The 13,540-nt window shown below is 32.9% G+C and overlaps 4 protein-coding genes across 4 annotated transcripts; 2 read left to right on the top strand and 2 right to left on the bottom strand.

Moving 5' to 3' along the window:
• The first annotated feature begins 524 nt into the window (after positions 1-524).
• On the top strand, positions 525-6,645 carry LOC145740124 (uncharacterized). The gene is made up of 3 exons (XM_081995490.1): positions 525-1,008; positions 5,992-6,114; positions 6,393-6,645. The coding sequence occupies exons 1-3, from the start codon at positions 954-956 to the stop codon at positions 6,611-6,613; spliced, it is 399 nt and encodes a 132-aa protein (XP_081851616.1). The 5' UTR covers positions 525-953; the 3' UTR covers positions 6,614-6,645.
• On the bottom strand, positions 6,641-8,203 carry LOC145740121 (uncharacterized). Its single transcript, XM_081995488.1, has 3 exons — positions 8,047-8,203; positions 7,810-7,992; positions 6,641-6,934 (listed from the first exon to the last, which is right to left on the bottom strand). The coding sequence occupies exons 1-3, from the start codon at positions 8,102-8,104 to the stop codon at positions 6,660-6,662; spliced, it is 516 nt and encodes a 171-aa protein (XP_081851614.1). The 5' UTR covers positions 8,105-8,203; the 3' UTR covers positions 6,641-6,659.
• A 626-nt stretch (positions 8,204-8,829) lies between these two features.
• Positions 8,830-10,334, bottom strand: LOC145740123 (uncharacterized). The gene is made up of 3 exons (XM_081995489.1): positions 10,177-10,334; positions 9,965-10,123; positions 8,830-9,129 (listed from the first exon to the last, which is right to left on the bottom strand). The coding sequence occupies exons 1-3, from the start codon at positions 10,229-10,231 to the stop codon at positions 8,837-8,839; spliced, it is 507 nt and encodes a 168-aa protein (XP_081851615.1). The 5' UTR covers positions 10,232-10,334; the 3' UTR covers positions 8,830-8,836.
• Positions 10,335-10,995: 661 nt separating this feature from the next.
• LOC145740120 (uncharacterized) lies at positions 10,996-13,266 on the top strand. The gene is made up of 3 exons (XM_081995486.1): positions 10,996-11,624; positions 11,801-11,938; positions 12,210-13,266. Exons 1-3 carry the CDS (start codon positions 11,420-11,422, stop codon positions 12,440-12,442), a joined length of 576 nt encoding a protein of 191 aa, XP_081851612.1. The 5' UTR covers positions 10,996-11,419; the 3' UTR covers positions 12,443-13,266.
• The last annotated feature ends 274 nt before the right edge of the window (positions 13,267-13,540 follow it).

The following is a 13,540-nucleotide window of genomic DNA, read 5'->3' as shown; positions in this document are numbered from 1 at the left end:
TAGTTTTAAGATAATGATCAGAAGACATATTTTAAAGCAGTGTAGTGTTTAGTGACGGTTTTACTTATAAATGTATTTTTTCTATCTGTGTTTTATATAAATCATTTTTTTTTGCATTGCATACTTTTTAAGTTGTTTATTGGATAGCTATATTATGCTAAATAAATACATATTATTATTAAAAGAATCACGTGACATTCAAAAATTCCTGTCAAACGTAAAAACGATTTAGGTGATCTTACTTACTCAGTGAACCCAACATAAAAATATATGAAACAAAAAAACATAAATAAAAGGCCTGATAACACCTACGAGCAGAAACACTGTGTTAACATCCTTGTTCCTTTTTGCTTCACTTTTTTTTTTGGAACCTAGATTATAAAGAAGTGATCACCTGCATAGTAAAGTAGTTAATATCCGGCAGTTTACCTGATGGCAGTGCGATGTATCGATTAAGCATATAGATCTAAAAATACGAAACAACATTAAACCTGGGGAGTAAATTGGACTCCCACACTGGCAAGCCGAATTTCCAGTCTAAAAATACAGTTAAAGTGAAAATTAGTCAGTCAACATAAACCTTAACCCGTTGAGTGTTTAAGAAGTTACTGTATAAGTTTTCAATTTCATCCGCTCGGTACAAGTGTCAGTAAACCTCAAAAATCAAACAATCATAATTCTGGCAGTCCTGGAGGTTGTACGCCTAAAAAAACGATACAATTTCGTAGCCAAAAGCCGCAAAAACCATGGTAGGAGATTGAAACCATCCGCTTCGGTAAATCTGGATCGGGAGCACATAAAATTTGAGTAAAATGCGGTACGAAAGCGTGAATGTATCCAAACCGCTCTTAAGTCTGAAATTGGCCGATAAATGTTCGGCTTCGATTCGTTCCTGAAGTTTTAATACGGTGGCCATAACACACACACACACACGCGTCAGGAATGTGCCAGAAATGAGAGCTCGTTTTTGGGTTTGGTTTTGTGTCGCTGTTATTTTCGTATCAGAAGGTGAGTTTACTGAAATTATCCACTTTGTTGTATTTTATTTCGCCACAATTTACTGTTTTTGGATTTTCCGGTAAATACCTTTTATATGCCAAATCAAAGTTCAACAATCTTGGAGAAAAATACACATCTGTCGGCAATGGTTTGGTTTCTAAGCACTCTACAGCTACTCTGTTAAACAAATAGAACCAGGAACACTATCATTTTAGTGATCGCGTCTGACGTTGCCGGTAGAGTAAAAAGTTGTAATTTTTTACTTAATGTAATGACATAACATGCCAAACTTCAAAGTTATTTGTGTGCAAAAACATTCATACCCTAATCACAGTATAAAGAGCTGTTTTTCGATCCCTAAAAAAGATTTAAGTTGGGACCAGTACTCTTAATTCTTCCGGAGATATAAAAAAAAACGAAATTTTGGAAATTATTTTTTTTTTATTTGATGAAATAATTGAAAATTTACCTTTCCGACTTTTTCTTCTCTACAATGTTATTGCAGTACCATTTAGCATCATCAACTTTCAGTTTTTCTTATTAAATTGGGCTGGTTTCTTTTCTGATTACGATGATGTGCCATATGATACGGTCCAGCCTTGCAATTTAAAGAAAATAACAAAATTAATTAATAACGTGAAAATAAGTGACACTCATCCACGTGACATCATTGATGTTTTCAAACCGATGAGCATGTGACAGACTGTCTTCTTTCTACTTTATGTTATGAGATAATTGAAATTGAAATTAAATGACATATTACCGTTGCCACTTTTCCTCTACCTTGTTTTACAACGTGGCAATACCATAAATGAGATACAAGTTTTGTTTGGTAACCATCATCAGCTTTTCTGTTTATTTTCTTCGTTGTCTGAAAAAAAATTCTTATCTACACTGAGCACGTGGCCTAAATTTTGTACTTGTTTTACTCCAAATTGCCTCCATGCGAATGCCACGTATTCCACCCTCTATTGTATAGTTAAAACTAACAACAGGATAACATTTATTAAATTTATTATACAAGAACTAAAAATTATTTAAGAAATATATTCAAAATGGAGACCGTCTGACTCTAAACACAAACTTTCACAGTTTTTTAATACTTGAACAACATAAATTTGTAATAAACAATTTCAAGACAAATCCAGATATTTTCCAAGAACAAAGATTTTATCTACAATTTGAAAAAATTCAATTTTGAGACTTTTCAACATAACCTGCACATATGAAAAACTCATGAAAATAATTTTTTGATGTACAAAAAGCTATAATAATCCCAAAATCAGCTTAATGCAGCGTTGAAAATATAGTAAGAATTCCTATTTCAGACACAACTTCCTCAAAAGTGGTTAACTAATATAGCTTTCTAATAATGGCATTATTTAAATTTTATAAATTACAACCAATTCTTCTCGTTTCTTATCAATTGCTTAGCTTAATCATTCAGTTCTGATACTTTTTTGATAAGACATGATTGTCCATCTTTTGCATTTTCTCCAGTTTGGCGTGATCGATCCACGTCATTTCTTCAGTACTCTTATAACCGTTGTATTTGATAACCATATCAGTTGTTCTTTTTAACACGTTTTTCAACCGAATCTTAACAACGTTAAAGTAAATCATATTTTGTTGTCTTGTTTGCCATTTACTTTACAGATTACTTTTGCTACACCATAAAATTATAATTAAATTTAAAGGAGATCCATTGTAGTTGCTTAATCTAATCTTGGGTGTATTACTAAATTTCGTAGAACTAAAAAAAAAGTTCTCCTCAAAATTTGCTAGGATGAATGAGTTATTTTGAACAATACTATTTTCTTTGGTAAGTGCTGTATACAACATTTATCACAAATCGAAAACCTGTTGAAACTACTTTCATAACCTAATAAAAACTTAGAACACGTACACAGAGCCGGGCAGTAGCTAGCTACTAAGTAGTTAAGCTACTAACTTAACTACAATTTGGGTATTTTATAGTTGTATTGTAGTTACTTTTTCAAATAAGTAGCTTTCTGCATTTTGGCATTTGTATTCGTAAAGCTACATTTGAAATAACTTAAGTTACTGTAGTGGCTTGAATACAGAAAAGTAGCTTTAGCTACATAGATTATTGAAGTTTTTTTCATATTTCAAATAGCATACACTTTAACACAATAAGATAAATAAGACATAACTATTTTAAAAGATACAATTCACACAACTATTGAGTTGATTAGAAATTTGGTTTTACACACAGGGTGACCTGGTTGGTGAAATCCACAAGTGGATAGAACGACTAGCAAAATGGTTATGGACCAATTCCGCAAACCCCGGGTCACCCTGTATTATATTGTAATTTGTAATAAGTAACGTAACTTAATAAGTAGCTATAAGCTACATTAATACTCTATTATTCAAGCTACAATTTGGATAGCTTCTTCTCTTCTCTCTCAAAAATAGTTAAGCTACAAAATAACTAAAGCTACTAGTTGGTTTAATCTAGTTACTTTTTAAGTTACTTATTACAAATTACAATATAATACAGGGTGACCCGGGGTTGCGGAATTGGTTCATAATCATTTTGCTAGTCATTCTATCAACTTGCGGATTTCACCAATAACTGGTTCATCCTGTATGTATAACCAAATTTCTAATCAACTCAATAGTTGTGTGAATTGTATCTTTTAAAATAGTTATGTCTTATTAATCTTATTTGTGTTTAAGTATGCTATTTGAAATATGAAAAAAAACTTAAATAATCTATGCAGCTAAAGCTACTTCAGTAACTTAAGTTACTTCAAATGTAGAGAGAAAGCTACAGCTACTTATTTGAATTTGGCTCTGGATTAAACAAACCAATTAGTAGCTTTAGTTACTTTGTAGTTTAACAATTTTTTTCAGAAAGTAGCTATCCAAATTGTAGCTTGAATAATAGAGTATTAATGTAGCTTGTAGCTGTAACTAGCTACTTTATTTCATATACATGCTTTAAAAAACGTTTTCTGGCAATTTAAAAATTTCCAATTAAAAATAATAAACTAATAAAAAATATATTAAATCTTTTAGACTTGACATAATGTTACGTTAGTATGTTAATTCTAAATCTAAAACTTGTGAGTCAAGTTCGTTATTTATAACATACTGATGAAAATCAGAAATTGGCATACAAGTTTTATTATGTGTTAATTCAAATTTTGCTTTTGTTATGTAGTTTAAAAATAATGTCAAAAAATGTAAATTGTGTACCAACAGTACAAAACACTGAGATATTTTTAGCAGTGAACAAAATGAAAACTTGATTTTATTGTTCCCTATAAATACTCGTGTTTAATAAGAACATAAATACAGATTCTTGACCCGCCTTAATAAGTTTATGAGGAAATTTGCAACAACCTACCTTTTTGTCACCAACGTGCCAAAATTCCTGGGACGTTTTAATGGAAACATAAATTTAGTTGTATTTTGTATAACAATAGTTATTTGCGTAACAAAAGAGAAAAGTGCACTTTTACTTTGTAGGGAGTAGAAGTGAGATTTTTATCCCTCAAACGTGGGAGGATCTAAGAAGTCTTATGTGCCTTAATTCCTGGCTTCTGAATTCGGATATAAAGAGCTCCACCAATACTGGTGTTAAGTGTTAAAATATTATTTAAAATATACTTGATATTTTTTGTTACCAGATAATACTTGAATTTTCTGATGTATGATCTTTATTTGTGTTTTATCTGTTAAGTTTTTATAATGAAACTTCAGTATTTATAATAATATAAGTGAAGTATATTCAGCATTTTATAATAGTGAAGAATACTGCCTTTTTGGCAGTACTTTTCACTTTTTTTAAAGACACACTTATTTACTTACATAAAGATCTTCTGCGTTTTTTTTCAAGATTTCTTGATGTTTTGTCAAAAAATCTTGATATTGACATACCATTTCTTGTCTTGTCTTGAATATACAAATCCATTTCTTGTCTTGATCTTGTCTTGATTTCAAGACAAGATCTTGACATAGGTAATCAAGAAATTGGCGAACCCTAGGAGGATAGGAGGTGTTGTTACCAAGGACTTGTTTGTCAAAAAAGTGTCAAAGAGTAAAAGTCCCTTACGAAAGTTGGTTTTTTTATAGGGGTTGAAAAAATAGTCATTTGCGCAACTAGGGAGGAAAGTGCAACTTTTGCTCTCGCGAACACAGTAACTTTAGTCAAGGGTGAAAAAAACAGTTTTTTTTGGTGTTAGTAAAGATATGTTTGTCAATTTGTCAAGAAAGTGACAAACTGTCTTTAGACAGTGTGACTTTTATTGGTGGCACTTTTCTTCCCTAGGGAGGAAAATACTTTCAGTCTCTCTGGGTGCGTATTCTTGAAACGAGGGAAGAGAATTATCAAGAGAAAGACCTGTAAAATGTGACAGAAACCCGCCAATGTCCGCTTCTTCTGGCGCATTCTATCAACACTTCTCTTTAGAATTCCGTTCCCTGCTTTCAAGAATAGGCCCCCTGGGTGCGTATTCTTGAAACGAGGGAAGGGAGTTATCAAGAGAAAGACCTGTAGAATCTGACAGGAACCCGCCATTGTCAGCTTCTTCTGTCACATTCTATCAACATTTCTCCAGAGATTTCCGTTCCCTGCTTTCAAGAATTAGGCCCCTGGAGCTCGGCGGATTGCTGTCACATTCTTCAGGTCTTTCTCTTGATTATTCTCTTCCCTTGTTTCAAGAATACGCACCCTGGTGGCACTTTCACTCCCTATCCCCATCTCTCAAATAAGAAAGGAAAATTTTATTTTCTATAGGAGTCGTAGAAAAAAGTACTTTTTTCTAATTTTGGCATATAAAGTGACACTTTTCAAAACTGATTAGGGTGACAAAACGTTTTACTTTATGTAACTAGTTACATAAAGTATCACTTCTCATTCAAATTGTAGGACCTCGCTGCGCTCGCCCTACAAACATTCATTCGTTACACAAAATCGATCTTTTCGTAACTGGTTACATAAATAGCTATTTTATTTTTTAGGTAGTGGAAAACAGTGTTACAAATGCCACCAAACCACCAAAGAATGCAACAACGGCGTCCTGGACAAATTCTACCGGACAAATTGTTCAGCTGAGGAACGATGCGCGGTCCTTAAATACGAAAGTGAGTTCGACACGGGCTATAAAAAAAGTATCCAGTTAGTAAATTGCGCTAATAATACGTCTTTATAAAACCGGACAGCTTGTTTATCGACGGGAAATTTAATTGACCCCCATAACTGCTGGCAGTCGATCAAAATTTTAAAACCGGCCAAACATTTTTGATTTGCACACCATAATAATTTATATGACGTCTTAGCGCGTGTTTACACTAGAGCGATAATGTTAGATTTGTATGCGCCAATAACCAATTTGAAACATACTTTCAATTCTATTTTTCAGCTACCGTAACTAATGGCGTTAAAGTCCAAGCAACGATCAGGGACTGCGAAACGTACGCCAAAGAGAAAATGCACATCATCATGTCCAACGAAACGGAGCAGCGCTCTAAAATTTTGAATTTGCAATGGTGTGACGAGTCCATGTGTAATACCACCTACAAACTTCGTGGAAGAATCCTCACTATTTTGTCAATAATAATTAGTTTAGTACTGATCAGATGATAATAAGAGTAATAAAACAAATTTACGTCTTATCCTGTTCCAATTATTATAGTTCAACTTGATCTAAAGCAACCCAGGAAATTACCACTAAACCTAAAACGGTCCATGTTAGAGTCACTTGACTACAACCACTATCAGAGATCAGTAGTCCTTCTTCAGTAAACTGATGGGTGTTGCATCCGTCTTCGTTGCACTCAGCGCAAGACACTATGGAAATATTTTGGGGGGCCACGTACGCTGTGTAGAATGCACAGTAATCAGTGTAGTCTATAAGGCGCATTGCGCAGCCCCTGTATACTCCTGAATAAATTGCTGAAGATCCTGAAATTAATAAACTAGTAAAAAAATGTTGCCAAGAGCCTATTCAAAATACCATTAACGGAAAAACTTTTCTCTAGAAGTTCTGAGATTTTCTAAATGTTGGGGTCTGTCAAATAAGGAAATAGTTACTGGTTTTGGAGCTTTTACATCAGCGTTACCAATTCTCTAATTGTCTGAATTTTTCAAGAGACGACCCACATAGCAAAATGTATGCCAGATATGTGCCCAGTATATGAAAGTATATTCCCAATACGTGCCTGGCATATTACTTTGTCCCTTTAGTTTATGTGCCAGGCATGTTTCTCAGGAATCTAAAAAACATTGATGAAGGCGGAAATTTCAAAATTGTATTTTTTTTTGTAATTTCAGTAATTTTTGTAGTTTTTGTTTGGTTGCGTTGTAATCTTCTTGTGCTTGAATTAGCTCAACGACTGAATGAAAATGTAAGACATATTCATATTTTGCTTTTCTTATATCCATTTATAGTTTATACTATATTTTCATTATTCTCATTTAATCATTCAGTTTGAAATAGTGTGGTATATCTTGTAACAATTTTACGAAACTATTTTCCATTTATAACAAACTATACTATAGAGACCAGTTTTCACTTCTCAGACATACCTGTGGCATATACTTATTGGAATATTTAAAAAGATAAATTTGTACAGCAGCCGGGTATATGCCAGGCATATTCTCAAATTCATATGCGGCTAATCATATGCCTGGCATGTATTTTTCACATGAATAAGGTAAAACTAACTAACTAACTTATTTGTTATGTGGGGAGTAGAAGAATGTGTTGAAATGATTGAGCTGGCTAATTCAAAGACATTAATATACTAATTGCTCAAGATCGTTATTAACAAAATTACCTGGTAGCACTATAAATGCAGAAAAGCAAGTTACTGTCAGGTCGTACACTCCATAATTAGTGCAGTTGTATAAAGTGTTGTTATTAGCAAGATTTGCACAATCCGCTCCTTGCATATCAGGCCAACATTCATGGCAAAGCACCGAAGTGAAGTTGGAATTTTGAGCCAAAACTGTAAATGTACCTTAAAAAAATATATTTTAATACTAGTTTCCTTGATTTCCTCCCTTAAACTTACCTAAACTAAAAAAAGCACCCCCAAAAAGGGTTAGTTTCACTAATAATAAGTGGTGCATTTTGGCTTGTGAACGTGAACGACCAGATGAAACTGGTGGTTAATGGAATTATTAAATTTATATTAGGGTTTCGATAAAATTAAACTTTTTACATTGCTTTATGGTCCTAATAAAAACAATTGTAGTATTTGATTAGGTAGGTTTATTGTCACATATTTTGATAGAAGATTTTATTGTATGCTTACTTTGAATTACACTATCCTTTGCAAATTCCGATAACCATGCCAGATTAAAATGTTGGAAAAACGGACATAAGAAATCATTAGTTATGTTTGCGGTTATCCCTCGCTAGAGACCAAACAGATTTAAATTTGACAATTGTCAAATTGTCAAACAAATTGGTAATAAAAGGTATAACCGAACCGAAAAACCACGCCGCTGTCAGTTGACGTGTGTGACGTATTATAAAATTCTTCATAATCTTAATCAATCTTCAAATTGCAGAATTTTAAGTGTGGAAAGCATGGAAGAAGAATAGTTAAAAACGTCTTAAACTGTATTTTTACTTTATTTTTAGTTCCCCGCCAAAAGCGCAAAAATCTAGTTTCTAATAAAATTGTGAAATGTTTCAAAACTTTTGTGAAATGCAAGAAAAAACCATTTCATCAAAAGAAACAGCTGTTTGCATTCGTTTTGATAAATTTGCATTTCCTTATGAAATAACCTCGTGAACCAATTTTTAGAACTATTAATAACCATAATATTATTGTAATAAAACCCACAAACAAGCTTCTAGAATTCATTGTATTTTATTAAACCAATAGTGAGAACAGACAAAATTATTGATAGTGACGAGCTTGAAATACGATTTTCTCCACTCCAACTAGCTACTCCAATGATCTGACCCGTTTCCAAGTCGAAGGTGTGATTGTTGCACCTGTTGGAGTCGCACCCTCCGCAGGACACTACGGGGATGTTGAATATTGCCAGTTCAGCAATGTACCACTCGCAGTAGTCCCCCAGGTAATCGGGGATGATGCCGCAACCCCTAAACACGCCCGTTTCGCTTTCCCTACCTTGAATTCCTGTAAAGTTAAACAAAATTAACGTCGGTAATTGATTGATATTTGCGAAAAGTTGAAACTGCCAAAAGTGTCTATAAACTGTAATTCTCATGGTTCGAATTGCCAAACATTTTCCGATTTATAAAAAAGTGTCTTTTAAAAGGAAAGTTACACTATAAGCTGGATAATAACGTCATAGTACTAATTCTAAGACGGGGGGGAATCTACTGGTGTCGTTAATTTTTGGGTATCTCCTGGACAAAAAATGACAAATTCAAGTTTCTCGAGCTGGATGCAAAATACGGTAAAACTTAAAGCAAAAATGGATTCCTTACTCATAAATTAGTCAAAAACTAGTATAAACACGAATTTCAAGTTCGATCCAAAAATTTGTCTCAAGCAATCGAGTTTGTACTCGTTTCGTACTAATTCAGGGACAAGAAATTCAGTGGTAGCGTTCATTTTTGTGTAACTTTTGCGCAAGCCTAAAATTTACAGGAAATTTTCAACTGGGTGCAAAATAGTGTAAAACTGACTGCAGAAAAACAACACGTTATTCGAGTTTAGATATCTTTCTCAATTAACTTTGCATAAGATTCCAATAAATACTAAAAAAATTTAAAAATCACAACAATACGAAAAATGAACACTTAATATCTTGAACACTATGGGTTTTGGCAACAATGAGATTCAGAGTGCTCTTATTAGTTGTCTTAAAGTTTTCTTTTCTTATCTTGAAGTCAAAATTTGTCACTTCAGTCGGTAAATGAAGAATAGACATTTTTAAATAACGATTCTTCATATTCTAGCATTGAAGCTGGAGCTAAGAGAAAAAACAAAAAATGAAAAAAATTACCAGTATAATTTATGAAGGATGAATAACATGTGACTGCGACTCCATCCGTAAAGTCTCCAAGTTGGTCATAACAATTGTAATTCACTGCTGTAGAATAATTAGTACAATCCACACCCTCTTCGTACGAAGTACATTCGTAACAATATAGAGTTAGCTGACCTGAAAGCTTCAGTGATTTTAAATCCCATAAAACTAGCATACTACAAACTTACCAAAAGTTAGCGAAAAAGCGCTAAAAAAAATAACTGAAACCCCTAAAAACTTCATTTTACTACTTCAGACACCCAAACAAAAAAACATAAAAGTCTATCTTGATATGATTTTATATCCAGACACCTAAACATTTCAACCAAAATAACTTTATATGTTTTTATTATTATTGTAGTGTAATTAAACAATTTATTCTAGACAAGATTGTTCTTCGATTAATACCTAAGCGATTAGGGATCAATAACAATCGGTACGTTTATTATGGAGCGTACCGTAAATGTGGCTTACGGATTTATGGAATTTGATTCCTGTTGTAAAATTGCTGCAATTGCGATAGGATATAATAATTATTACAGTATTGGAAGCCGCTGTCGAAAGTTACACTGATGATAAATATCTAATGCAATTTCCTTTACTGAACAGTAAACCAAAATATTTGACTCTGACGTTCTTAAAACAAAATGTTAACGACTTATTTATTGGTTCGTATAGTTTTTACCTAGTAACCTGAATTTTTGGGTTCTGTAATAGAGAGTTTCACGTTAAAAGTTACCGTTATGAGCTCGAAAATAGCTATTTGTGTAACAGGTTACAAAAAGCCAAAATTTGTGAAACAATTTTTGAAAAATAAGATTTAAAGTAGGAAAGGATTTTTAAAACGTCTTTTATACAAAAATTGATGTGAAAATTTGTCTTTTAGCCACCTTGTATAAACTGTCAAACGATATGGTATGACCAAATTAAAGTTGTCATGTGGCTAACGTCACATGTTGCTGTAGACTTTTGTCTGTAGTATTGGTTTGCTCTTCTTTCCATTGATTTCCCCTAGAATATCTCTTTCTATTTTGTTTAAACATTTTGCTTTTACCATGTTTTTCTGCTTTGAAATATTATACGTGAATAAAATGTCCTTTTTCTCATAGAGTGAATAAAATCGCATTTGCCTAAAAAGGTAAATTTCTCGAAAATTATTAAAAAAAAGTAAAGATACGGTATGTAAAAAATAATTGTTTACATTTCCTTTTTGTGACACTGTATAAAAAGAATTAAGTAATGTAGCTTACAAAAGTTGTATTTCCATGAAAATTAGAAAAAAAGTGTTGGATTCGCACTTTTCACTGCTGAAAACACCATGGTAAAAGCATTAATAAGGTTCTTGTTAATTATTTAGCGTTGGTACCAACAAAGCGATAGCTCCCTAATAGGAAAATATTAGCTTATTTTCATTGTCGGCCTATATTCCAGATGAATAAACTGACAACTGGGTCACTGCTACCGAACTTTTCAAATCATAATACGGTGGTTCCTTCGTTGATATGGTACGATACTTTCCATTCAATCTCTTACTGTTTTGTAGTGATTGCTAGAACCCTTTTTCGAAACGGTATGACCCAGTGCAGCAGCGTTTTAGTGACCATAATAGTGTTAATAGCAATTACCATTCCTTACGGTGAGTACCCGATATTACACTTTAGCATGAAATTATTAAAATACCTACTTTATTCTATAACAGTGTGGTAAGTAGTACATTACCGCACGACTGGGCTTGCAAGTTTTACTCTCGTGCGGTAATAACCACACTTATTACATATATAACATGCTATTAAACTAGGTTGATTTATACAGGAAATGCAATACGATGCTACGAATGTGTAGCCAGATTAGGGCCTGGAGATTTCAGCCCTTGTCTTTACGGTGACGAGAGGCAGCTGCGCAGAGTACATTGTATAGGACCATCAGTTTGCGCAGCATACCATTATCAAAGTAAGTGAATTTGATGTATTATTATTGCATAATTTACTAAAAATACTTAGTTATACGCAATCAGCACGGAAAATAGAGTAAAAAATTCAAAACTGAAGGAATAATTATTTTTTTAATTAAGAGTACACTAAAATAAATAAATAGTCTTACTATACATTTTCGTTCAATTTTGATACTCGTAGAAAAAATTTTGCTGTTTGATTGCTCAACTGTGCAGAAAAGTACCACTTTTCGCACTTGTTTGGTAAATAACTATTTTCTACTTTTCTAGCAATGATTCCGGGTACTCCCCCTTTAACGCACATTACTAGAGGTTGTCAAGCTTTGAGGTACGGAGCCACCTGCGAGGATATTTTTCAGGAATTGAGGAGGAGGAATCAGATTTTGCCCGGTCAACACACCTGCACCACTTGCAGTACTGACTTGTGCAATTCCGGCTTTAGAAGTGGCCCTTATTGGGCAGTTTTTAGTATTGTAGTCCTTATTAGAACCATAATATTATAGTATAGTATAAGTGATGAATAACTAAATTAATAAAGGGTGTTCAACAAAATTTTGTGACGAATGAAACAGTGCAACAACACCACTTTAAACTAAATTTTAGCAACGGATTATAGTGACATTTTTCAATTTTTTTCTAATAATCTAGTAATCAATTACACCAATGGCGAATTATTCACATTGTCTACTGAAAAGGCAGAAAGTCAAAATTACACCTGGTTCTAATAATGACCCTCTTTTAAGTTAAAAGAGTTACAATATACTCTTGCTACACTGTGGGAGTATATTCGACTAATTCCAGAACAAGGGTTCTCAGGAGGTTCCGAATCAATCCAAGTTTATGCTTGATGTCTATAAAAACGACCACAATACGAGCAAGAAGTTGCTTTTTTGAGTGAAACATCGCTTTCAGAGCAAAACTTTCCACTCTTAATACATAAATAACTATATTTTTTGCAGTTTGCTAATAAGTGGTTTTACAGTTTGTAAACCAAACTCATAGTTGTTAACGGTTTTGCAGTTGAAATTGATTTAAAATCATGTAAAACTCAACGACCAAATTCTGCAGCATACCACACCAATGTTCGATTTAAAACCTTCTTAATCAAAGGTTTTTTGAACACCCTGTATAGTTTTGGATTTCCTTTATTGTGAAACATACGTTAACGTATTTTTTTTTTGTATGTAAACATGTAGTAAGTACAATAAGACATATACCACCCATATAATCATGTAACTAATTAAGGTTATTTTGTTCACATATACCTAATATATTTAAAAAAGTAAAAATGATTACAATCAGATTTAATACATCAAATTTTCGGTTTTCTTAAGGCTTTTTTATTTTCTTAATTATTAAAATTGTTTTTCATTATTAGACCAGGCCTTTGAAAATGGTGAAAAAATAATAGTAGGATGAAACCCATTGGAAAATAAAGAGGATATAAAAAAATTAAAGAAAAAATAATTCACCAGCGATCTGAGGTCGGGAAGTGGAAAGGGGTGAGTTTTTAAGGGTAAAAATCGGTTTATCTCGATTTCCGGAAAATCGGTCTCATGGAAAAACGTTAAAAACGGGTAAAAGAAGTATAGGAAGAAGAC

This window comes from Ips typographus, linkage group LG1 (assembly GCF_016097725.1).
Source record: "Ips typographus isolate SLU linkage group LG1, UJ_Ityp_2.0, whole genome shotgun sequence".
Lineage (NCBI taxonomy): Eukaryota > Metazoa > Arthropoda > Insecta > Coleoptera > Curculionidae > Ips > Ips typographus.
Note: the sequence above shows the minus strand (reverse complement) of the source record. Positions and strands in the feature narration are given on the sequence as shown.

Bases quoted from the DNA above. Each gene is read 5' to 3' on its own strand.
- LOC145740123 (XM_081995489.1), bottom strand. From the start codon at position 10,231: ATGAAGTTTTTAGGGGTTTCAGTTATTTTTTTTAGCGCTTTTTCGCTA. The intron at 10,124-10,176 runs GTAAGTTTGTAG...TGAAGCTTTCAG, and splicing joins CGCTTTTTCGCTAACTTTTG to GTCAGCTAACTCTATATTGT. The intron at 9,130-9,964 runs GTAATTTTTTTC...TTAACTTTACAG, and splicing joins ATCCTTCATAAATTATACTG to GAATTCAAGGTAGGGAAAGC.
- LOC145740120 (XM_081995486.1), top strand. From the start codon at position 11,420: ATGAATAAACTGACAACTGGGTCACTGCTACCGAACTTTTCAAATCAT. The intron at 11,625-11,800 runs GTGAGTACCCGA...TGATTTATACAG, and splicing joins AGCAATTACCATTCCTTACG to GAAATGCAATACGATGCTAC. The intron at 11,939-12,209 runs GTAAGTGAATTT...CTACTTTTCTAG, and splicing joins CGCAGCATACCATTATCAAA to CAATGATTCCGGGTACTCCC.
- LOC145740124 (XM_081995490.1), top strand. From the start codon at position 954: ATGAGAGCTCGTTTTTGGGTTTGGTTTTGTGTCGCTGTTATTTTCGTA. The intron at 1,009-5,991 runs GTGAGTTTACTG...TTTATTTTTTAG, and splicing joins TGTTATTTTCGTATCAGAAG to GTAGTGGAAAACAGTGTTAC. The intron at 6,115-6,392 runs GTGAGTTCGACA...TCTATTTTTCAG, and splicing joins CGCGGTCCTTAAATACGAAA to CTACCGTAACTAATGGCGTT.
- LOC145740121 (XM_081995488.1), bottom strand. From the start codon at position 8,104: ATGCACCACTTATTATTAGTGAAACTAACCCTTTTTGGGGGTGCTTTT. The intron at 7,993-8,046 runs GTAAGTTTAAGG...TATTTTTTTAAG, and splicing joins GGGTGCTTTTTTTAGTTTAG to GTACATTTACAGTTTTGGCT. The intron at 6,935-7,809 runs GTAATTTTGTTA...TATTAATTTCAG, and splicing joins TGCATTTATAGTGCTACCAG to GATCTTCAGCAATTTATTCA.